At 41.3% G+C, this 26022-nt stretch overlaps 1 protein-coding gene across 1 annotated transcript in view; it reads right to left on the minus strand.

Annotated features, from left to right (window-relative positions):
• Positions 1 to 585: 585 nt before the first annotated feature.
• LOC102994464 (myomegalin) overlaps positions 586 to 26022 on the minus strand; it is a 35066-nt gene continuing 9629 nt past the window's right edge. The window contains exons 2-8 of the mRNA XM_028488896.2: positions 20491 to 20641; positions 9515 to 9747; positions 8107 to 8158; positions 7089 to 7264; positions 3425 to 3658; positions 2046 to 2177; positions 586 to 790 (exon numbers count right to left, since the gene is read on the minus strand). Of these exons, the coding sequence (XP_028344697.1) occupies positions 699 to 790; positions 2046 to 2177; positions 3425 to 3658; positions 7089 to 7264; positions 8107 to 8158; positions 9515 to 9747; positions 20491 to 20612 (1041 nt within the window). The 5' untranslated portion in view covers positions 20613 to 20641 and the 3' untranslated portion in view covers positions 586 to 698. The remainder of the gene's footprint in view (positions 791 to 2045; positions 2178 to 3424; positions 3659 to 7088; positions 7265 to 8106; positions 8159 to 9514; positions 9748 to 20490; positions 20642 to 26022) is intronic.

Below are 26022 nucleotides of genomic sequence, written 5' to 3' on the forward strand. Positions count from 1 at the left end.
GCTCTTGGGGAACCCATTCTGCTTATCAGTGCCCATCTTTTCTATGTGCTTACATGTCATCTAATTAATACCAATCCATTCTTCGTTTGAAAAAGATCAAAATAAAATTTACTCTTCTATATATATTGAAATATATTATTTCTACCATTCTGAAAATTGGACAACTGCTATTTTCCAGGCTTGAGGCAACTCTGATCTTCATGACTTTGAGAAGCAACTTCTGTCATTCTGTTGAATGGAGTGCATCCGGGTCTGGTAAAAATGGTCTTCATTATAAACGTTCAGATTTTATCCTACTATATTTTCACGTGATAGTTTTTCTGTTCTTTCCAAGCATGTAATGGGGGTCAAGGAGTCCCACGGCCCCACTCTTAATATTAATAGCTCCAACCTTTTCCCAGCATTGGCCTTTCTGGTCTAGTTCTCTGAAATAGAGATAGCTAATAGAGAAAATGTATTTTTTCCTTTAACCTTTGCTATGAATTTCAGGCCATTCTGGGTTTTATTCTTTCCTGCCCAAATTTTACTTTATATAGACACTCAATCAATACTTGTAAACAATTTTTAAATAATAATTTATTAACTTGATCCATTCATTTAAAGGTAATGTCTGATGCCTCCAAGTTTACATCCACAAATGCTGTTGGATAGGGCTGGAAAATCTGGAGAACATATCTCTAGACCCTCCTGTTGTCATGTCACAAGATGTCCTTACCAGAACCAGAATAATGACTGTCAGTGTATGAATGAGGGGTTGCAAGGGAGACATCTGGAGCTGGCTGTGCAGTGCCTGGGGAGGGAGAGACAGAGCTGCAATGAAGTCTGGAGGGACTTAGGGAACTCTCTTCACTGACTGCTCCAAACAGAAACTGACATTCTTTCCCCTCCTCATTCACACTCAGCTGGAAATGGGAAAGGGAGAGAAAGAGACACCAAGCTGGTGTTCAGTTCACAGTCAGTGACCCTCTGGTTATCTGCAAAGATGGGAGAAGGGACTTATACATGAAATGTGAATTTCTCAGAGCTATTCACACCTAGAGCTTGTGAGTCTAGGGACTTGTAGGTGGGATCTCATAAGAAGCAGCCTTATCTAGATTGGGCTGTGTGGGTCTGGGCAATTTTTGTACTCTCCACCCTCTTCTCTTTGATTCTGCAGCAGAGTATTGCTGCGGAAAGGAGGAATATGGAAGTGACCTGAAAACTCCAGCTGGCTTCCCTGAAGGCCCTTTTCTTGTTGTAGAGCTGAGGCATGGACTCTGGGTTCTAACCATGGAAGCCAAAGGTGGATACTGTCTCAGAGAATAAAAACAACCCAGTCAAGTCACACATTTGGGTAACAGATTCTTTCAAAGCTATAGTTCCTTGCATTCACCAAAGTTTCAGCCCTAGCCAAACAGAAAACCTGGGAGCCTCATGCACTGGGACAATAGTATGATGTGGCTGAGTCCATGACGGGCCACACACTCAAGTCAATGGCTGCAGTTGTAGAACAGGATCTTTCCCCCCTAATTGGCTGCTGCTATGATGTTGTAGGGGCTCTGGTCACCTTTTTTCTGATCCTGACAAGGGAGAAGGAATGTGGAAGTACTGGTCTTCCAGCGAGAACATCTGGGTGGAAAGTATGGAAATATGGGCCACTTGCACGGGGCGGAGGAGTGGCAGGTGCTATCCAGGGCATGTGGTAGTAACATGAAGGTGGGATGTGGTCCTCCCTCTGCTGAAGTGGGCACCATGGAAGCCTTGGCTCTACCATTTGACAGTCAGGCCACAAGCCCAGGGGCAGCACCAGGTAGTATAAGGAGTCACAAGCATGGGCATCACATCAGACAGCCCTGAGGATGAAAACTAGCCTGGCCTGGGGCAAGCCACTTGGGGTCAGTATTAGTAAAGTAGGGACAATAGTGCCTGTCCTGCTTCCCTCTCTGGGCTGACTGTGAGGAAGAGTGGAGTACTGCACACCAATGTGTTTTATAACTGCAAACCTATATGCCCTCTTGAGACTCCTAGATGTGGACGGAACCAGGAGGTTTTGGTGCCCTTCTTACTTTTTCCTTGGTGAGCATTGCTGAGCACATATTCCAGCCTCTCCCGCAGGCGGTCATTGATGGATATGGATTCCTCCAGGCGCTGGCGCAGGTTGTGGATCTCAACAAGATTCTTTTCCAGCAGGTCCGCCCCTGTTGCATACCAGCAAGACATGGGAGAGGTAGGAAATGGGGAAGGCTGTCACTCATGGGCAGGGGGGGTGTTCTGCCCAGGGTCTCCCTGCAAGATCCCTGCCCACATCTATACTTCTGTCAACTTCCTCCTCACACCTGGGCACCCAGGAAACACCAGGCAACTTCGTTTAAAGAGCTCCTGGGCTCTCAATCACAAGATAGCCCTCTGTTAGGAACTCCACAGGGCCTCCTCCCAGATAGAAGCTGAGTACATATGAGGGAGATGGACACGGGCTGGCGAACAAGGGTGAGAAGCCGCTAAAGTCCTCTAGGTCGGACTGGCCTGACGATGAGAAAGTGTGTCTACTTCCTTAGGCAGCAATCCAGAGGGCCTCCCTCTCTACCTCAGACCTCTCTTACCCTATGACCCATGACTGAACAACCTTTAACATCCACTCACTGATAGAAAGACTAAGGTAAGTGGAGATGAAATTAGATCAGGCTGTGAATAATGAGTGACACTGAGTGTTTTCCTTTGGTGAGAAGTGACAAGGAAGAGCCTGGGGAGGTATCAGGACCTGAAGGAGGAGTGAGAGAAAGGAACACCTTCAAGGAGAGAAAAAGATGCACAAAGAAAAGGGTAGAAAGACCAAAATTAGCTTCATCCACCAGGACATCTTGCTTAGGGCCAGGTTTTTCTCTGAGAATTTCAAATGTTGTATTGTTACACGGTCTGCATCCCAGAAACTGAGCTGCTTCAAGGCATTCCTCTACACAGCTGCGCCCCTAGCCACTGGGTGCCAGGATGTCTGGCTCCAAACCCAATGGCAAAGTTTGAGAGGCAGGACTGGCTTATAGTTGTATACAAAGAGTGTGTGTCTGTGTGTGTGTGCGCGCGCGTGTACAGAAATAGTCTCCCATCCTGCAATAGCTCTTGACCTAAGGAAGACCTACCTTCCCCATGGAAGGGAACACACAAATGTGAGGCAACTCATCCTCTCTACAGAGTGCCTCAGAGTGCCTTCCTTTATTGGCCTGCCCAGAGTGAGTCCCTAGGTAGGGGAAATGGGAGAGGCACGTAGAAAGGACCAACACTGAGCTGGGACTTCATTCTCTGGCTGACCCACGGGATGTTGCCTTTCATCTTCTCACCCATTTCTGTGAGCCAGGGTCTAACAGAGGAACAAAAAACCATCTGGCCAGGAAAGGAATGTATCATTCCTGTCAATGGGCTCTATTTCACCAACTGCTCCTTTGTATTTTACCAGAGGGCTTGGAGTTGGGCTGGTATAAAGAGGAGAAGGAGGATAAGTTCCCAGATGCATTCATCTTCTGAGGCCTCATCTCGTCCCATGGGCCACTGCTGCCATGAAGCCCAAGGTCTGGTGTCCCACTCAGTTGCGTGGTGTCACTCAATGGATAGAAGGGCTGAGCAGACATGGCTTCTGAACGGTTGCTGGGCAATGAACCTGAATCAGCAGGAGTGGCTGGGCTGACATCTGTCCAGAAAGGAATAGGAGTGAGAAACAAACAGAGAAGTCAGAAATGAAGTGTTTTAAAAATAATTATACCGGGTTGAATAGTATCCTCCAAAAATTCATGTCTACCTGGAACCTCAGACTGTGACCTTTATGGATATAATTAGTTAAGATGAGATGATACTGGATTAGGGTAGACCCTGAATCCAACATGACTGATACACAGGGGAGAAGACCACATGACAGTGGAGGCAGAAATGGGAGTGATGCATCTTCAAGGCAAAGGATGCTTCCCGCAACCACCAGAAGTCAGGGAGAGGCAAGGAAAAGGGAGCATGGCCTGTTGATGCCTTGATTTCAGACTCCTAGCCCCCAGAACTGTGAGAGAACAAATTGCTGTTGTTTTTAACATCCAGTTTGTGATATTTTGTTATAGCAGCCTTAGAAAACGAATGCAGTAATTCGTGGAATGAAGACTAAGGTGGATATCAGTGACACCCAGCCTAGTGCTGAATATCAGCTAAAAACTCATTTCTCAAGGACCATAAATTTCACCCCAAGGTTACTGGCATTCCTGGCCTATGATATCAAGAAGTAGTTGTTAGATGTAGTGTCTGAGGGTCACAGTGCGCACACAGGAAAAGTACAGGGGCCCCTCTCCTAGCTCCCTCTATGATCCCCAAAATGCTGGAATGTTCCCAGGGAGGTACTTCAGAAATGTCTCCTCCAATAGCAGGACTCATTGCCAATCGTATAAGTCATGAGACTAAGGAGATGAAGCAATTTGCTGGTCTGTGAACAGGTGATCCACTCACCCAACAGTCTATGTTCTTGCCAGCAACAGAGCAGCTAGTCCTTCCTGAGGTTGTTCTGTACTGGGGTTGTTGGAAGAGGATGAAGAAGGGCAAATTGTCTCTACTTCTGGCGGATGCACAGAAAACCTAGACAGGGTGGCTCACTCCTGGTGGCTCCCACTCCTCCTGCCTCAGCTTACTCTGGACGCCTTCTGAGGCTGAGGGAGTGTCTGAGGAAAGCAAGTGGTGAGTTGCATCCCACCCCGAATGGCTCATGAGACTGTAAAAATAATTCTTAAATATAGCTGATTGTCTGGCTCCCGTCCAAAGAATGACCTGGGTATTTCTGCATGGGGGATTGTAGAACCAAACAATATATGGTATCTTACAGCTCAGTGATCCTATGAGAACATCATCATGTCCTTTGCTGGCTCCGTTTAGAAAAAAACCTGGCTAGGTGGCAGGGCCATAATTCAGAGAAAAGTTCAAGAGTCGCCCCTTTCAAGGTCCACAGAGTAGTGGGGTTTCTCCTCTAAGCAGGGAGGAGTGAGGTCCTATTTCCCTCAACCAAGCCAAGTTCCTCTAGGGAACTGCCTACTTAAGTCAGTATCCTTCCCCAGTTTACATAATACCAGATGTAATTAACATCACAGTGAAATAAAGAGTAAAGCCTTCAGTTCAAAGCCTCACTTGAAAAAGTAGGAACTCAATCAAAATGTGATTCCCAACCCCTTTCAAAGCCCCTTTATCCCCTCCCCAGAAAATCAGCTTACTCTCAGCTAAGAGCATAGGAGGGTTCAAGTCTGTCAGTTAACAGTGATCAGCGTTTTCCTGTCCCATTCTCCCCTGGCCACACAACACAGGGAGCGTGCCCTACATGGCATGTGGAAAGCAGCAGAGAAGAGCCTCCTGTGAGAGGAATTCAGCCTCACAGTGAAGCTGCCACATCTGCCACACACCATTTGTTAACTACCCTAGAAATTTTGACCCCCAAAGCAAAGAAGGAGTAGTGATAAGCCATTGCCCCTCTGAGAAAATAATGACTTCAGATGGGAAAAAGAAGGGCTTCAGTCTCCCTCAGAAAAGATAGGAATAACAGAAAATAAGGCCGATACTTTCTGAGAGTGCCACTCCAGCGGCCACATTTTAAATGTGGACATTCTTACAAGTAGTGGCAGGAATTGCAGGTAAGGAGAAGGTGTACTTGCCTTTCTCCTGCTGTCCCTCAGGGCAGCGCTGAGGTGGAACCAAGTGCCTATGGGCAACTGAGTCCAGGGATGCACTCAAAACTCCCATTGGCCCTTGGATGATGTCACATACATATCAAGGGCACCCCATTCATTTATAAATTCATGGGTGGAAGTGCAATGTGTCTAGGGTCTTGTCTCCTTTGCAGAGGCTAGGCCTTTGTGTGGGGCTTAGGGGCAGAAAGAGTGGAATGGGGAAAACCCTCGCTCCAGAAGTCTAGAGAAAGAGGTGTGCAACGGAGTGACTCCCTCCCTGCTTGGTCCCTGAATGCTCAGGCTGCAGTTCAGTGGACAGTCTAAGCTTTAGGGTCAGGCAGGCTCACAGTGAACGTTACCCCAAGCTGGGCTGTCTTCAGTAAGTTCCCTTCTTTCACCAAGCCTCAGTGTCCTTAGCTGTGCTGTAAAATCAGAACACCAGCACCAACTTAAGAGGATTGCTGTCCTGATTAAATGAAGCAACATGTGTGTAGTGGTCAATCATACAAGCATAATAGGTGCTCAATAAAGGTGTACTTCCTGTCTTCCCTTGGTTGCTATACTCGTGAGGAAACATTACGCTGCTTTGCTTCTCAGGGTAAAATGAGAAACAGGAATAGTACCAGGTCAAAACCTATTATGGCTTATTCACGCCTAAAATAGTCAGTTCAGGTTTTTTAAAAAAAAAAGCAAAAAAACCCCAGATATAGCCAGGGACTAAGGATGGTTTCCTGGTCCCTGGTTGTTCACACCAGAATCTGACTCATACAATTGCCTAAAAATTCAAATGCCTTTCTCAGGAGGGAGAATAAGGAGAAGGCTTAGCAGGAGAAAATGAAGGTTTGATTTTAAACTTACTCTCCTCCTCCTATCACTAGCAAGCTACCTAAGAGCCCTCCTTGGGGAATTCTGGAGAGGGGCATGCTGGTGATGGTTTCAGCCAGTCCCAGTTACTGATGGTTTAGAGGATATTACAGCTGAATTATTAGAATGATGAGTGGGATCTGTAAAACCACAAATGATAAAGAATATTTAGTGGTGAATAGAAAATAGGAACTGTGGCTGTTTACCCCAAAGAGTCCAAGATCAGAGGCCCAATGTTAATGATATCTGCCTCCGTAGTCTGAAACATGACGTGACTGTGTTGCAGTGATGAGGAGCATTTGTCCCCTCCCATTCCCAATTCATGACCCCACCCCTCAAGTCCAACACCATGTATGTGCCTGATGGGGTCTGGTGGCTGACGACGTGGGGGACTAGGAATGGAGAAAAGCTATCTGACACCCTTGGGGCCTGTGCTTGGCACTGAGTCCCAGACCTGTGCTCAACCAGGTACATCACAGTGGATCTGCAGGGTCTGGCTGTCAAGATGCCCCCTCTTGGTCTAGACAAATAAGCGAGCACCCAGAAACTGGAGGCTCTCTGGATACTTACTGGCCACATCCACTGCAGGGCGCACTTCCTGCTCATCAAACAGCGGAGAGGTGCTGCTAGGGGAGCGACGGGCAGCGGACTGGGCATGGCTGCTGGAGCGGGTCTGGGGCCGGGCATCCTGCTTGGTCTCTAGGACTTCTGTCATTTTACCCTTCTTCTGCAACTCCCTTAAGATACTAGGGGGTAAGAAAGACAGAAGGAAAAGTGAAAGTCACCCGAACACCACAGCTGTATTGACCCGGGGGCTCACAGGAGAGGCCCCAGGAGTCAAGGAGACTGTTCCTTTAGAGAAGAAGCCAAACAATCCATTTCCATTTGGGGGTAGAGAGTTGGGAGGCAGGAGAGAACAACAGTGTCCAGTGACTTGGCCACAAACATCCTGAGGAAGAGAGTAGACCCATCAGGCTCTTTAACACTTATGGTTCCTTCACAAGACACCCAGAGGCCCGTAAGATTTCAACATACTCTGTGACATAATCCACTGAATAGTATTTAAAACTGCTTCCTGAGGCAATGTTGCCTTCTGGGTGTCTTGTAGTTTCTAGACCTCCTTCCCTAAGTATAGTTATACACAGTATAAATCTATCTATGTCATATTTATAGTATAACTCTTTTTTCTTTCAAAGAAAATTTGTAGCCATTTAACATCTGCCAGCACTCATTGGGTCACACTTGAAGATATCAGGTATAATCTCACTCCAGTTTTTAAAGATCTAGGGGAAATCAGAGGTGATCCCTGGGAGTACAGGAGACTCCTAAGACTGGAGAGTTAGGCTAGGGCAGCTCTATATTACTAAATTAGTGAATTAATATGAGACTTGGAACCAAAAGAAAAATAAATTTAAAAAATGGGAAATGAGACCACTTTGTCACTAAGGATACATAATGCTGTAATGGTATAATCAGCTGTTTGTTTTTTTACAGAGGGTGAGAGCTCCTGCTCCTTTGATCTTCTGGCCTTTGCTGTGGATCCTTTACCAGATTATATCTTTCACAGCCCCTGAAAATTTGGAGTTACCTGAGGTTCCGCAGCACCTGTTCTCTTTGATTCTTCTTACTTATACAGTCATCTGAAAAGCAAATTTAAAAAAGGACCAGTCATAATTTAAACAGCTCTCATTTACCAAATACAAACACACACTGGGTTCTCTCTCTGGGATCAGAGACACATAGCTGCTTGACTCTCAAGTCCAGGATACTCTGAATTTTCTCAGGAGACACCAGGTTGAGTCTTTAGAGAACTTGTCTGGCAGACTTTCCTGAACCCACCATGAAGATCATCATCTCTACTCGCTCTGCCCTGAGTCAGAGCAAAAAGCTGAAAATGTCTCTTTTCCCACAGATCATGGGATACTTGTCCAGCTGGCCTCTGGACCACCCCAGCCAGAGCCTCCAAGTCCTGCCACAAGGCTGGTTCCCAGTCCCGTGTCTGTGTTTCCCATCACAGCTTTCATGCAGAACCCACTCCTGCCTCTGTAGAGGTGACAGACATCCCCGTCCCACCTCTGCATCTGCCACCAGGAGCCTGCACAGTGGCCTCAAGACTGCTCTTACTATGTGCCCTCAGGTCTCTAGGCAATATTCTATGTAAAAGGCTCCTGAAATAAATATTCCACAAAAGGTACTAATACACAGAGCGCCTAAACCATTTCCAAATCAGCATGATTCTTTTATCATTCTTTTGAAGTACACTGATTAATACTGTTTATTTGATCCTAAGAACAATCATGTAAACTTTAGGGGCTGGTATTATTCGACCTAATTTTTTAGGTGAGGAAACAGATATCAAAAGGAATATGAGGGGCTTCCCTGGTGGCGCAGTGGTTGCGCGTCCGCCTGCCGATGCAGGGGAACCGGGTTCGCGCCCCGGTCTGGGAGGATCCCACATGCCGCGGAGCGGCTGGGCCCGTGAGCCATGGCCGCTGAGCCTGCGCGTCCAGAGCCTGTGCTCCGCAACGGGAGAGGCCGCAGCAGAGGGAGGCCCGCATACCACAAAAACAAAAAAACAAACAAACAAACAAACAAAAAGGAATATGAATAAGTCCAGAACTAGTAATGATCACATACAGGCTAGAGCAAGAGTCTTTAGATTCCTAGTTTAGGGCTCTTTTCACAACAACCAGCTGCCCTTACTACACCTCTCTTTCCACCAATTAGTTTCAGATAAATGCTGTCCCCCGACTGACACCTCCTGCCATAGCAGCCATATTCCATGAGAGATGGAGGAGCAGGTAATCATCATGGCATCCTCAACCCTGTGTGCCTCTCTGTTGCTCCTAACCAGCCAGTCCTGACTCTGGCCCCAAGATGGTGATTACAAAGCAGGACCCCAGACTGAAAAGTCACTCGTGGATGAGTGTGGGCCTGTGTGAGCGTAGGTCCTTGGGAGGGACTAAAGGCCCTCCTGAGCCCTGGGGCCACATTACCTGTGTTGAATTTGCTGGCAAGGCTCTCTGCCAGCTGGCTGCCCTTGGCCAGCTGCTCACGGAAATGCTGCTCCATGTAGTAGTCAATCTTATTACTGCTGAGGAGCTCTTCAAAGGTCTTCACTGTGTTCTTGACATGTTGGATGAGAAGGGAAGAGACAGCCCTCCCAATCCTCATCTTTTCCCGCAGGTGGGTCAACTCTCGAGCCTGATCCTGGATCAAGGAATATTTCCTAAGGTGGGAAAGAAACAGTAAGGGTGGAAAGGGGTGACTGATAGATTATGGCGCTTCAGCAGAAGGTGCTTTGAGAATTTCACCGAAAGAGCCTCCATGCTAAACTCTAGCACGTGTTTAGTGACCGGAACGTGGTAAAGAGAATGATGGAAGGAAAACAAAAGAGTTTCTCTGTGTAAAAGACCCCTTCTAAGATCATCTTTCCCCATGCCCTATACTTCTGAAAATGGCTTTCTTCTCTAATTCTACTGTAAAATCTGTTCCCAGTCCCTCTCTTCAGCTTATAATCCATTTCAATACGGTAAACAAAGCTAGGTGTTAATTGAAAAGTTGAAAGGAAAATCATTATGTGAGAGAAGAGACCACTTGTCTAGACAGCGGGATTCTTCTTTCACCAGAATGGACCTATCTGTGTCTTTTCCATAGACAGCCAAGGCTTGATTGGCAAGACATCCTCAAGCCCTTAATTTAATCACTATATACTATTGCTTCTGTATTCTCCAGTGTAACTGCTACAGTTTTGCCCATAGGGTTCAAAAGAATGATCTGAAAAATATGATCTCCAAAAAATGTTCTGAATTAATTTAGGATCCTATGATATCTTGGCCAATATAACTACTATTTGTTATATAGAAGAGTAAAAGAGAAGGTGTTAGTTTATCTTGTTCCTGAGGGAGGCAAAGTGGTTAGACGTATGAGCAGGAATCAGCAAGCCCAATGCACTCTGTCCTCCCACTGCAAACTTGAGAAGTCACTTTACTGCTTTGTGCCTCAGTTGCTTTATCTGCAAAGTGAGAGTCATTCAGCTTCTTTGCCTTTTTAGAAATACGGTCAGGATTGAAATTTATTTTAAATGTTGGGATGAGTAGAGCAAAGCCTATAAAGTATTTAACTTATCAAAATGAAGACAGATTATCATTCATTACTTTGGTAACGGTGAACTTATAAGACCACTTGACATCCTCTGTGTTTCTACAGATGTGCCAGAGCAGAACCAACGGCTTCTGATTTCACCATTTTCTCTTGGAGACTTAGGCAGTGTTGTCTGTATTGTGCCAGCAGGAAGCACAGGTGCTATTTGTTTTCTGAGAAGCGGAAATCTGCCTGAGGCCCAGTGTTGCTGGTCTGGAGCAGGCAATCCAGGTGTTGGAAGGAGCCTGAATGGGGATCAGGGCAGGTCAAGTAGCATAAAACCCCCTTTGAACCTTTTAACCCGACCTATACTTTATTCACATTTCTATCCAGCAATTCCCATGTCATTAAGCAGCTATACTGGTTACTAGGCTAAGAATTCTTTCGGTGCTGGGAGTTTTTTATTCATCTTATGCACACAGGCAAACACAGAGGGGGCTCTCAGTAAACAGTTATTCAATAATGGAAAAGAGAAGTGCTTGCAAACCTCCACTCATCTGTCCCTGTGTTCCTGTCCTAAGTGTCCTCTCAGGGAGCCTATGGATTCTCCACTGACGCAGAAAACCCTTCCCTTCAGAAGGACCCTGCACTCACTTGTGCAGAGGTCTGTGAAATGGGATTGTCCTCAGAAATTCATCTCAATGGGTGACAGCTTCTTAGGAAGAGATGGCCTTGTCCTACACTCTTTTCATCTGGGCTTCCAAAACACCCAGAGGTTAGAAGAGTTAGAGTGTTCTGTTGAAGCTATCTATTCATATACTTTTCTTCCCCACCGGTTTGAGTTTCTCCATGGAAGAGACCAGATCTTATTGATTCCAGGTGCCTAACATGGTATCTAGCAAATGATACATTCAGTAAACATTTATGAGCTATTATGTATAAAAGCCTTTCTCAAATGTAATATAAGTACAGAAAAATACTATTATTACTGCTGCTTCAGATGCGTTAAGGATTTAAGCACACTGCAAAATCTCAGAAATTCTACTTTGATTCAACATGCAGATGACTTACTTCTGTGTTCCTCATCTAGAGAGAACTCAGAAGTTAATTCAAAATATTTGTTACGACTGGCTTATAAAGGCCATAAGCCCTCGTGAGATACACTTCAGTTTTCACAAGGAAAGGTATATTACCTAGGTCATGATTTATCTGTAAAAGGACACTTTCTGTCTCCAGAAAGAATAAGTACCACCCCAAGTAACCCAACCTATGACTAAGAACTTAGAGGTTTCCTCAGACCTGCAGAATATTGACAAGCCAGGGTCCCTAACTTTTCCTTGTTAGCTACTCCACTCTGTGTAGGAATTGACTAAAAATAACACTCAAGAACCTCTTCCTTGGGACACAAAATATGAGAAAGGCTTTACTGAAACTAACAGGCTTTACAAAATCCTCCTGCATTGGGACCCGCCCCCCACCCCAACCCCGCCAACTACACTAAACCTTTCATGCTGTTTGTTTAGGAATGTAATAATCAGGCTTTGGAAGTTCTTATGCAAAAACCTGGAGGAAAAAAATAGACCCATAGCCTACAATTGGGTCCAGTGGCCTGGGCATACCCAAATTTTTTAAACGCAGTAGCTGCAGCCTTTAAATTCCTTTGTGGAATACTCCTTGAAACTTGTTCAGGTAAGTGAATTAAATTTACAGGTTCCTCATGTTGTAGAAAGTTTGCTAAACATTGAGCATACACACCATTTCTTAGCTAGTAGATTAACATGGATTCTATTTCTGTCTACTAATTTGGGCATTCTTTGCTGCCGCTCTTTAAACCCTGTTACCTTCCTATGCTTACCTGACAGAGAGAGACTCAATGGTGCTGAATTTGGCTCCCCAAATCGAACTCCTAGATGAGTTTTACAGAAAACCCTATTAGCCAACCCAGATTTAGTACTCTGTGTTGGTGGCTCCTATGCCACAAATTCTGAAGGGGAACATCAAGCTGCATATACTATAACTACTCAACACGAACTGTTAGAAAGAGGAGTCCTTTCCTCAGTTTAATTCAGCTCAACCAACAGAACTGTTTACCCTCACCTGAGCCTGTGAGTTGGCAAAAGAAAAAACTGCCAATATCTACACTGATAGCAGGTATGCCTTCAGGGTAGTCCATGGCTTTGGTATGCTCTGGGAACAGAGAAGATTTTTAAGTCCAGTGATACACCTATAAAAATGGACCTCAGGTTGCTGACCTCCTCTCTGCCCTATTATTGCCCTCACAAGATGCTGTCATAAAAATTGAGGCTCATACCCACTGATCAGACCCTGAATACCAGGGAAATGTGATGGCTGACTTTCATGCTAAGGCTACAATTCAAGAAATTACTAAGGCACCAAAACTTTGTAATTTAAATGAACTCCATAAAATGGCACATAGCCATTTTTCCTGAATTTCCACAACCTATCGTCCACGGTAGAGCCAAATCAGGTTACTTAAGACAATTTGTGTAATAGGCAAAAAATTGTATCTGATGCTGAAAGATACAAAAGTGTCATGAAGAAGGATGAATATTTAACATAAAAAAGAGGACTTTCGGAGGGCCCAAATGGCTGTCTGGTGCTTCCTGAATCTCTCAAACTACCACTCTTGCAAGCACTTTACGAGACTACCCACAATGGAATTAACAAAATGACTCAAATTATGAAAAAATATTAGTGATATGGTTGTTCTAAATTAGCAAGACATGTTTATAATCAATATTTAAACTGTCAATCATATAACATGGGTAAAACCATTAATGTAACTCCAGTGGCTGCTCCCCCACCGTCTGGACCATTTGAATATTTACGATTAAACTTTTTCAATTGTCTCCTTTAGGGGCTATCAATATGTACTTGTAATGGTGTGTCTAGAGGAATAGAAGCTTTCCCATGTTGGAAAGCTGATGCCAACATTGTAGCCAAGAAATTATTAGAAAATGTTTTTCCATTGTGGGGAATCCCAAATGAAATTTCAAATATTAAAGGGACTCACTTTACTGGACAGGTTTTAAAACAACTAACCAAGGTTATTCAAACATTATGGCATTATCATTGTCCCTATCAGCCTCAGTCTTTAGGGAAGTTGAATGTACCAATGGCATTCTAAAATTTAAATTGGCAACACTGACTGAAAACACAGGAATACCTTGGCCTAAAGTGCTACTCTCAGCCCTCATGACAATGAGGTCAACACCTTTTGGGAAACATAAATTAACACCCTTGTGAAATCACCACTGGACAACCCATGCCTTTGATAAGAGAACCCCATGCACATCCTGCCCTTGTAAATTCTAATATGACCCAATACTGTAGGGCACTAATACAATATTCAAAAGCTTACAGTCAACAGGTCAAGGAGACTTTCAGAGATCCTTGGTCTGATGAGGACTTTGTATCCCTTACACTGGAACCTGGAGACTAGGTATTCTGGAAGAGACATCAGTGAAAAACTCCACTTGAACCTTGATGGAAAGGGGCCTACCAGGTTTTTTTAAATTTCTCACACAGCAGTTAAATTACAGGATATTGAAACTTGGATCCACGTCTCTCAACTGAAGAGAAGCCTCCCCGCACCACCACCAGACTCTTGAACTTGTCAACCTTCAGCTGACTTAAAATGAAAGATTTCCAGGAAAAAAAAAAATCTTCCCTCAAAGCAGGTGACAACACAAGGTAGACAGCTTACACCCAAGATCACAGAACATGATTCTGCTGGATTCCCCATTCTCTTCCAGGACTTATTTTTATAACAATTATTGTGATATTGCTATTTTACAAACACAAAACATTCAAACTCATTCTCTTTTTTTCTGTTAGGGATTTTCTCCACCCACTAAGGTCCACCATTCAATGCATACCCTCCTTTACTAATCAAAATGATTGTTATGTTATTATTATTTAAGTGTAGCCACTTAAAAGCTCAGGGAGACTCTCAGTTAATATTAGAACCAGGTTTTACACATACTTGGATGACAGGAAAAATGGCCTTACAGAAAGATTTAGTATCCATCCTTTGGCCATTCAGCTAATACTGATGGCCAATTAATCCGCCATTGAGAGGAAGCTTCAGAAGCCAAAGGATGGCCTGTAATCACTGTAAACTTCATTGCTGGCAATCTGTCCCTATGCACAGAAAACCTTAATGGTACTGGACTTGATTTAGGACATGTTCTGGACTCACTCTTTAATCGCACCCTTTGGTTTGACTCAGATGATGGAGACTGAACTCCTATATATAATGACACAGATTTTAAAATAGATAATGACAATGAAATCTTTGATTATGCTATTAAGAAAATTACTGAAGCTAAACTCAACCTAATCTGCAAAACAAGAAAAAATTACATTGCACTGCATCTTGTAAGTGCCTTTGAAAATCATAAACAAAACTTAAGCTGTTCCCCCAAATTGGCATGAGGTGGCCAAACCTCTATCATTAGGAAAACTCTAATGCTATAACAAATGATTGTAAATAATAAACAGCCTCTGCATTCTTACTATATAAGCTATCTTAGAACAATATACTTCTGAGCCTCATTCTAACTGTCCGTTTAAGAGTTTCCAGTTCATGAACTGTTTTTATGTGCACAATAAACTCTTACTAATTACTATTTTTAGTGATCCAATAGTTTCAATGTTGTCATTTCTGGATTTTTTACACTCAGTTCCCTCTAACTTTCTCATTCACACCAACTTTGGCTACCCGTTCCCACCCCCCTACCATCATCTCCATCCTTCTTCTTGTTATTCTCTTTTTCCAACTAAGAAGATGCTTCTTCTCCTATCTGCTCTTTCAGCTCTACCTCAGGATATAATATTAGCATAGTGTTCCTTGTAAGAAACACACACACGACACACAGATATACATCAGGGGCCAAGGCCCAGTCCTGGCTGCATTTACTAAGATTACAGACCCTTTAACATCCTAGTCCATCAAGAGGTATAAAATACTAGTGCAGGAAGGGACTTCATCTTATTTTACAGATGAAGACACTGAGGCTCACAAAGAATAAGAAAGATATTTGACATATATCAATAATATCTCAATAAAGCTGAGGGGGGGGTATATCTGAACTCCCATAATTGTTTGGTGGAAGAACCATCATTAAAAATTTTGGCTTCAAACTCCCAACCTAGTATCTTTATCAGTACCATGCATCCTCTTCTTCTGACTTTCAGGGGTCACTGAGATATAAATAAAGCTAATTCTACTTTTAAAACAAGGCTCTTTTCTGAAACACATTTATTATTCTGGATTCTATAGGTCTATTATTTACTCTCAGCCAGTTTCCAAATAATAAATAGCACGTATCACAATAACAATTAAAATGTATCTAGGTAATTTTTTTGCATAAAAGCTGTTTTCTTGAAAACATCAATAAAATCAATAAGCCTCTGCCCAGGCTAACTAAGAAAGAGAGAAGACACAAATTACTAATAACAGAAATGAAAGAGAGGACATCATTATAGATCCCATGGACATTAAAAGGATAATAAAGGAATACTATGAATAACTCTAATCACACAAATTTGATAACCTAGATGAAATGGGCCAATTTCTTGAAAAACACAATCTGCCAAAACTCATACAAGAAGAAATAGACACTCTGAATAGAACTATATCTATTGAAGACATTGATTCAATAATTAATGACCTTCCAAAACAGAAAGCACCAGGCCCAGATGGGTTCACTAGTGAATTCTACCAAATATTTAGGGAAAAAATTATACCAATTCTCCATAGTCTCTTCCAGAAGATAGAAGCAGAGGAGATACTTTCTAACTCATTCTATGAAGCTAACATTACCCTAATATCAAAACCAGACAAAGGCATTATAAGAAAGAAACTACAAACCAATATCTTTCATGAACATATGTGCAAAAATTCTCAGCAAAATATTAGCAAATTGAAGTCAACAATGTATAAAAAGAATTATACAACACACCAAGTGAGATTTATTCCAGGCATGCAAAGCTGGCTCCAACATTTGAAAATCACCTGATGTAATTCATCACATCAATAGGCTAATGAAGAAAAATCACATGATCTTATCAATAGATGCAAAACAAAAGCATCTGACAAAATCCAACACCTATTCATGATTTAAAAAAAAACTCCCAGAAAAATAGGAATAAAAAGAAACTTTCTCAACTTGACAAAGAATATCTACAAAAAACATATAACTAACATTACACTTAGTAGTAAGAAACCAGAAGCTTTTCCACTCAGATCAGAAACAAGGTAAGGTTATCCCCTCTCACCACTCCTTTGCAACATCATATTGGAATTCCTATAATTGCAATAAGATAGGTAAAAGAAATAAAAGGTTTACAGAATGGAAAGGAAGAAATACAACTGTCTTTGTTTGCAATGACATTATTGTCTATGTAGAAAATCTGAAAGGATCAGCCAAAAAACTCTTAGAACTAATAAGTTATTACAGTAAGGTTGCAGAATACAAGGTTAATATACAAAAGTCAGCTTCTTTCCTATATACCAGCAACGTACAAGTGGAATTTGAAATAGAAACAATACCATTTGCATTAGCACCCCCCAAAATGACATATTTAGGTATAAATCTAACAAAATGTGTACAAGACCCATGTGAGGAAAACTACAAAACTCTGAGGAAGGAAATCAAAGAAGAACTAAATAACTGGAGAGATATTTCATATTCATGGATAGGAAAATGCAATATTGTCAAGATGTCAGTTCTTCCCAACTTCATTTAAAGATCCAAGGCAACCACAGTCAAAATCCCAAGCAAGTTATTTTGTGGATATTGGCAAACTGATTCTAAGGTTTACATGGAGAGGCAAAAGAACCAGAAGAGTCAACATAATATTGAAGGAGAAGAACAAAGTCAGAGGACAGACACTACCAACGTTAAGACTTACTATATACCTATAGTAATCAAGAAAGTGTGGTAGTGGTGAAAGAATAGACAAATCAATAGAACAAAACGGAGAGCCCAGAAACAGACCCACAAAAATATAGTTGACTGATCTTTGACAAAGGAGTAAAGGCAATATAATTGAGAAAAGATAGTCTTTTCAACAAATGGTACTGAACAATTGGACATCCACATGCAAAGAAAATGAACCTAGATACAGACCTTATACCCTTCAGAAAAATTAACTCAAAATAGATCATAGACCTAAATGTAAAACACAAAACTATGAAACTCCTAGAAGATAATGCAACAGAAAATCTAGATGATCTTGAGTTTGGTAATGACTCCTTTTTTTTTTTTTACTTTTTATTTATTTATGTTAACATCTTTATTGGGGTATAATGGCTTTACAATGGTGTGTTAGTTTCTGCTGTTGGTGATGACTCTTTAGATACAATACCAAGTTTTAAAATTTAAAACTTCTGCTTTGCAAAAGACATGGTCAAGAGAGTAAGAAGACAAATCACAGATATGGAGAAAATATTTGAAAAAGACATATATGATAAAGGACTGTTATCCAAAATACACAAAGAACTCTCAAAACACAACAATAAGAAAACATACAATTCAATTAAATAGTGGGCAAAAGACCTGAACAGACACCAAAGAAGATATACAGAGGGCACATAAGCATATAAAAATGCTCAATATCAATGTCATCATGGAACTGCCAATTAAAACAACAATAAGATACTACTATACATCGTTAGAATGGCGACCATCTAGAACACTCACAACACTAAATGCTGGTGAGGATGTGGAGCAATAGATACTCTCATTCATTGCTGGTGGGAATGCAAAATGCTATAGCTACTTTTGAAGACAGTTTGACGGTTTCTTACAAAATTAAACATATTCCTACCATATGATCCAGCAACCACACTCTTCACTATTTACCCAAATGAATTGAAAACTTATGTCCACATAAAAATCTGCACACAATGTTTACAGCAGCTTTAGTCATAATTGCCAAAACTTGGAAGCAACCAAGATGTTCTTCAGTAGACGAACAGATAAATAAACTGTGGTACATCCAGAAAATGAAATATTTTTCAGTTCTTAAAAGAAATGCACAATCAAGCTATTAAAAGACATGGAGGAATCTTAAATGCATATTACTAAGTAAAAGAAGACAGTTTGAAAAAGCTAGATAGTGTATGACTGCAACTATATGACATTCTAGAAAGGCAAAACTATGGTGACAGTAAAAAGGTCAGTGGTTGCCAGGGATTAAAAGGGAGGGAAGGATGAATAGGTGGAGCAGAGTATTTTTAGGGCAGTGAATAGTCCTTCTATATGATACTGTAGTGGTAGATGCATGTCATCATACTTTTGTCAAAACCTATAGAATGTACAATACCAAGAATGAACCCTAATGTAAACTACTGACTTTGGGTGATAATGATGTTCATCAATTGCAACAAATATCAACAAATATACGACACTGGTGCAGGATGTTGATATTGGGGCAAGAGGCTATGCACCTGCAGGGTCAGGGACAGGTATATGGGAACTCTTTGTACTTTCCATGAATTTTGCTCTGAACTTAAAACTGCTCTAAAGTCTATTTTTTAAAAAGAATGATCACAAGAATATAAAATTTTTTAATGCATTTGACAAAGTGAGTGTAGGCTTTGTGAATTGAGAGCCCAGGATTCTGATATTATTTCTGCCGAAGGCTACTGTGCAACTGTGATCAAGCAACTATATCTTTGGGCCTGAGTGTTCTCAGTTCTAAAATAACTCTCAGGTTATTTTAGCTCTAACATTATTCTCTGGGTCAGTGAAATTTAAGTGGTACATATTGACAGCGACCCAATGGTGCATGAAGCAAAATCTAACCACCTCCAAAGCTGCACTTCAACCACTAAGCAAGTTAGTGATGATTTAGCATTTCAGTAACTGGTGCTCACAGGTAACTGTATAATAGATTATCCCCATATTAACTGAATGCCTTCCAAAAGTTATAGGAAAACAGCCATTAAAGACAGACTGACAAATCTAGCCAACAGGCCATTATTTGGCAATTTTGTAAGCTTATTTTTAAAATTGAGCTGATCACACAGTAGTGTATACAGAAGTAGAAATATAAGATTGTACACAGGAAAGTTATATAATGTTATAAACCGATGTTACCTCAATAAAAAATAAATTTAAAATATTGAAGTTTATCCAAATTGCCATTCTAGAAACCAGGGGCATGAGCTTCCAAGAGAATGGGGTGGAGATGGAGGAGCCTCTGTATAAGTCTACCTCCTCAGGCACTGATGTGGGTCAGCTTTCACCATCAAAACATCTCAGGTAACAGGAGATTCGTATGTGCTCCCATCAATGCAGAAAAGAGACACTACTCACGTGACTGGAAGAGTTCCATGAAATCTCAAGCACCCATGAGATCATATATTTGGTGAATACATGCATTGTTAGAATAAAACCAAATTACTCTGAATAATATAAAGTAATTACTAATAAGAACACAGGGACTTCCCTGGTGGTCCAGTGGTTAAGACTTTGCTTTCCAGTGCAGGGGGTACAGGTCTGATCCCTGGTCAGGGAGCTAAGATCCCACATGCCTCACGGCCAAAAAATCAAAACATAAAACAGAAGCAATATTGTAACAAATTCAATAAAGACTTTAAAAAAATGGTCCACATCAAAAAATCTTTAAAAAAAATTAAAAAAATCAAACACAACTTGGTTCCGCATTGTGGACCTTTTTTAAAAAATAAAATAAAATAAAAATACTATAGACTTTTCTTTAAAGAATTTCCAGGAAGGTCTTAAGAGAAAGCACTACAGTTAAGGTACAAAGCCTGAATACAGACCCTGAAAGCTGCTACGATAGCAATGACTTAATTCTGACAGAAGAAGTCTCTGAACAAAGAGTCTCTTACCCACTGTGGGACACAGAGGAGAATCGTGCTTTCTCAGGCTGAGACTTCTGCTCATTCACTCCCCTCTCAGCAGGTCCCTTCTTCTCTAAGGGCTGATGCACCACAGTCTTCAGTTGGAGCATTTTCTCACAAAGAACCCTCTTACTGCCTCCTTTAAAAGGAAAGAGAAAAGAAATGCATCTGGGTCTCCACAATGGCTAGACTTTCCTCCAAAGCTACCTAGAGGAATCAAAACAAAATAATGGTTTAAAGAGGCTGGATTACTATGAAGGGTCCTCTAGGAGCATGAAAATCACAAGAGCAGAACCTACAACAAAATAAACAATGAAGCCTACAATGTGCCCCCTTGAACAGTTCTTTATCAGCCATGAAGACCCTGGTGATCCACTGGGTTGAAGGAAAGATGCAGCAAGTAGGGGGAGACGTTGCTTGCTATGAAGAGGAAGAGGAGGGTCCAGAGAAGTTTTAGAAGTAAAAACAAGCAAACAATGAAGTAAACAAATGCAAACAAATGGGCTTTAAACTGGGCTAAAGGATGAGTATTTTTGATTCTTACAGTTGAGATAAAGTTCCCTGGGAGTGTCCCTTCAGAAATTAGAAAGCCTTTTTATCATCCCTAAGTTTTGACAGTCATGTGGGCAGAAACAAAATTTGAGATGTCAGAATTCAAATCTCAGTAACTGGGACTCAACAATAGCACCATGGGAAGGACTCAGAGTGTCTGGTCTCAAGTTGTAATCCTAGAATTGGAATGTGGAGGTAGCTACAGAACCTGAGGAAGCCCTGCTTTCTGATAGCCCACAATACTCAACACAAGGCTACCTGTTTCTCCCTGGATGTCCCTATCAATAAAGACCACCTCTCTTACCAGCCAGTTTTAGTATCTGTGTATTCTTTTGCTCATACTACCAATCAATCAATTTCTAAAGAAAAATCTAAGCATATTTTCCTTGTTCAATCTTGCTGTTGCATAGAAAACATCAAACAAATAATATTTTCTCAACACCTTTTATTTTCTTGAAGATAGTTTCAATAAAAACAATTCTTGTGGCTTTTCCTAAATGAATTTTTTAAGGCTTCTAGTGATTCTCACCATTTCTCTTTGGGAACTCTCCAGATTTTGCTCCTTATATTCTTTTAAGAGCATAGTGATAAAACTGGAGTATATGTTTGAAGTATGCCTAATAAATTTAGCATAATGATTTTTCATTAATCATAATCTTTTCATTCCAAATAATTAATATATCCCAATGCAATGTTGGATTTCTTTCCCTTGAAGTAGGGAAACATGTACAGGTTTCATTTAACAAAAAGTCAACTTTAACTTTCTGAACTCCCACCCCAACTTTGCTACTTAACAGATGATTGTTTTTGCATTGCTTTTTTTTTTGCATTACGCGGGCCTCTCACTGTTGTGCCCTCTCCCGTGCGGAGAACAGGCTCCGGACGCTCTGTGGGCCCAGCCGCTCCGAGGCATGTAGGATCTTCCTTGACCGGGGCACGAACCCGTGTCCCCTGCATCGGCAGGCGGACTTTCAACCACTGCGCCACCAGGGAAGCCCTGCATTGCTTTTTTAAAAAATCTATATAAACATTATACTCTACTAATGTCTGTTTTGAGTTGAATTCTGGATCTACAATTTACTTTCCACTTTGTCAAAGCCCTTAAAATATTTTATCTCCTTTAATATGATTAATGGATACTTAATGTTGGTACTGATTTTAAAAATCTAACAGATTTATTTATTCTTTCACTTGGGTCTTGATAGAGTTGCCTGGGCTGCCAAAAAGCCATTGGAAATGGACCTTGACAGAGCCCAGTAAGACCTAGGCCATGGAATGGAGGGAATGGATGGCAAATGCAAGCAATAGTTTTTAGTGACACAGCAACTGAGACTCTAAAGAGAATCACAGGCACAACAGGAATGAGAGGGATTACCTTGTTTCCCACTTCCTAAGCCTCCATTTCAATGGCGTGCTGATAAGTGTTTAACAACAAGCACTCCTGGGGATAAAGTCCTGATTTGTAACATTTGCCTATCTCTGTGGAGTAAATGCTCTCACTGTGGCCAATTTTAAGCTACCAATGAGACATCACTGAAAAGAGAGGTGGGAAGGGATGCTAAGTAGCACACCATGATATATATAGATATTATATCCACCACATAAATACTATAGACATACCACCCTCACATCCATTAGGATGGCCACTATTAAAAAAAAAAACAAGCAAATGTCAAGGATGTGGAGAAATTGGAACTCTTATGCACTGCTGATGGGAATGTAAAACAGTACAGCTGCTATGGAGAATTGTATAACAGTTCCTCAAAAATTTTTTAAAAGTAGGATTACCATATGATCCAGCAATTCTACTTCTGGGTACATACCCAGAAGAATTGAAAGCAGGGATTCAGAGATCTTTGAACAACCATATTCATAGCAGCATTATTCACTATAGCTAAAAGGTGGAAGCAACCCAATTGTCCATTCAGCAGAGGAATGGATAAACAAAATGTGGTATATAATACCATTCGCCCTTAAAAAAGGAAATTCGAATGCATGTTACAATATGGATGAACCTTGAAGACATTATGCTAAGTGAAATAGGCCAGTAACAAAAGGGCAAAAGATTCTACTTATATGTGGTGAAATTCACATTTTTTTTAAAGTGGGTACGATTCCACTTACATGTGGTACCTAGAATAGTCAAACTAATAGAGTCAGAAATAAGAATGGTGGTTACCAAGGGCTGGGGGGAGAGAGATATGGAGAGTTATGTTTTAATAGGTAGAGAATTTCAGTTTTGCAAGATGAAGAGTTCTGTGGATGGATGGTGAGTTGTGATAGTAGCATAATAACATGAACGTACTTAATGCCACTGAACTGTACACTTAAAAATGGTTAAGATGGTAAACCTCAAGAGCATATATAATAGTAAAATGCAAAATAATTAGGAAGAAATGAGTTTTAATATTCACAATTTAATATTCACAATAACATGAATAAATCCCTCCAAAACACTATGTTCAGCAAAGGATGCCTCTGGACAGAATGTTTTTGAATATCCAAAACATAGCTATTTCAATATTCCTCTGTGTTACTCGTGTATGATTCCAGTTAGTTCCAGACAGGCAGAAGAGGCAAAGCTAAGGTATAGGCATGGAAATCAGAAGAGTAGTTGTTTCTTTGAGGTACTTTCACTGGAAACTTACATGAGGGAAACTTCCTGAGTTGATATTCTATAGAACCTGGTCTGGCCAGTGGTTACAAGGGTATGTACATTTGTCAAGATTCATCAAACTGTGCACTTTATATATGTGCATTGTACTATTTGTAAGTTATATCACAATAACTACTGTTAGCAGTTCTAGAATTTCCATTTGATTTTTTAATAGATTCCTAATCTCTGATGTAAGTTTCCATCTTGTCATCTACGTCCTTGAACACCTAAAATATACATATTTTAGTGTTCCTATCTGGTAACTCCAATAGCTTAATCATATTATGAGTCAGTTTCTATTGTTTGCTTTTTTCCTCTTGGTCTTATTTCTTTCTATGCCTGGAAAATGCGATTGAGTAATGGCCCGGATGTGTGAAAAAAGATGGAGACTTTGAATAAAGTTATTGGTGGGGGGATATTATAGAGGGGCAGATTGCCTCAATCTATTCCATGACTAAACTGATTTACAGTTTGTTTGCCCTCATGGGAAGTCTTAATATATATCTGGTTTTTCCAACACAGCTAGGCTGCTGCTTTAGGGCTCCCATCTGAGAAGCACCATCTCTTTGGGGGGTCCTGAACTTCAATTTATATCTATCTCCTTTGTACCATGGTACCACTGAAAACTGCTCTTCTTTCAGCTGTACTCTGCTTTCTTTCATAACTTCTTGCCGGCATAGAGCTGCATTTGCAAATGTTTTGAGGGGAAAGCCTTTACCAAGTGTCCAGCTCACTTCCCAATGCACTCCAGGATCCTGGCTCCTTAAGTCTGAATACTTGGACAGCTCCACAAGCCTTCCCTGCCCCCTCTCCGACCCCCTACTCCTCAATTCCCAATCCCTGATCCCATGAGATTACTTAAAGTACTATTTTTTTCTGACTCTTAGCAGCTGCCCTCTACCCAGCTTCTCAGCCTCTTGTTCCTTGCCAAGAACTGGCAAATGCCCTGAGGGGAAAAAGCAGAGAATTGTTTCATTCCAATGAGCTTCTCTCTAGAACTGGCTCTGTGTGTCCTAACTGCATTGGTAGCTTTCCAAAGACTTCAAACAGAATTCCTCTAAATCAGATTTTATCTACTTGTTTTTCAGGGTGTGTGCTGGTTTGCTACAGATACTCCATCATAACTGAAAGAGGAAATCTACAAATTCCAGGTAAACTAAAATTTCCTACTTTGATTTCTTAAGAACAACAAAAAAGAAGGGGTCACTGATACATACCTGGATTTTTATTATAATATTTGGGTAAGTCTGGTTGGATATTAAAAGCACTTCCTAGAATCACGTGCAAAAGACTTTCTACCATGAGCTGAAAAATCGTCGTGCCTGCCAAGGATTTGATGAAGTTTGATCCAGTTCCCTGCTGAACTGTCTGCACTTCAGTTAGATCAGTATCAAACCTTGCCAGTAACCAGTTTTCCAGATATTGGTCACTAATATGTGGGAGAGAAGGCCAACCAAGCCACTAAACATCCCTAATTTATTCTAGGGAATGTTGAAAGTCAGCAGTAGTACAGTTAGAAGTGGAAATAAATAGCTTAATAATAATAATAATAATAACAGCTTTCTTGGAGCTTTACTGTGTGACCAGCACTGTTCCTCAGTGTTTTACTATATAATAACTTACTAAGTTCACATAACAATCCTAAAAGATAGCGTAGGATATTACCACCTCCTTGCTGCAGATGAGAACGCTGAGGCACTGAAAGGCTGAGCTAATTTTAAGGGTCCCATCCCTGTGACAGTGAGAGCCAGCACTCAGACCCAGGCAGTTTGCCTGCAGCACCATGCTCAGTGGTAACTGAGAAGACTTCACTAAGATTTGCATCCCCTCCTTCTTGTTCAACCTCCAAGATTTCAAAGAGAAAAAGAAGATTGAAAGGAAGGCCTACAAAACGCTCAGAACCAATTAATGAAAGAAGGAAGAAGAGGAGAGAGAGAGTAAAAAAAACCATTTAATCTTCCCCAGAAACAAGACTCCATGGTTCCAAAGATTATGCAATCACATCTCCCAACCAGAAGTGTTTATGGGCCTTGATTCTTCTGGTCTGAGCTTGGGAGTTCCCTTAGAGGGGCTCCTAAGGGTAACAGTACATTTTGTGTTCATAGGACAGAGGGGACAGCTGAGCACCCCCATCTTCTTGACTTAGGGAAGAGGGAGTGCTCCTGGAGGGACAGTGAGGAGGGAGGACATCCCATAAAAAATGAGACAAAATCATGCTTTTCTAAGTTCATTAATGAACGTTAACACTTTCATATTTAGCCATGTTCATGCACCTTTATCATTGAAAACAGTGTTTCCTTTACATTGATTCA

The sequence above is a fragment of the Physeter macrocephalus genome, chromosome 4 (genome assembly GCF_002837175.3).
Source record: "Physeter macrocephalus isolate SW-GA chromosome 4, ASM283717v5, whole genome shotgun sequence".
Lineage (NCBI taxonomy): Eukaryota > Metazoa > Chordata > Mammalia > Artiodactyla > Physeteridae > Physeter > Physeter macrocephalus.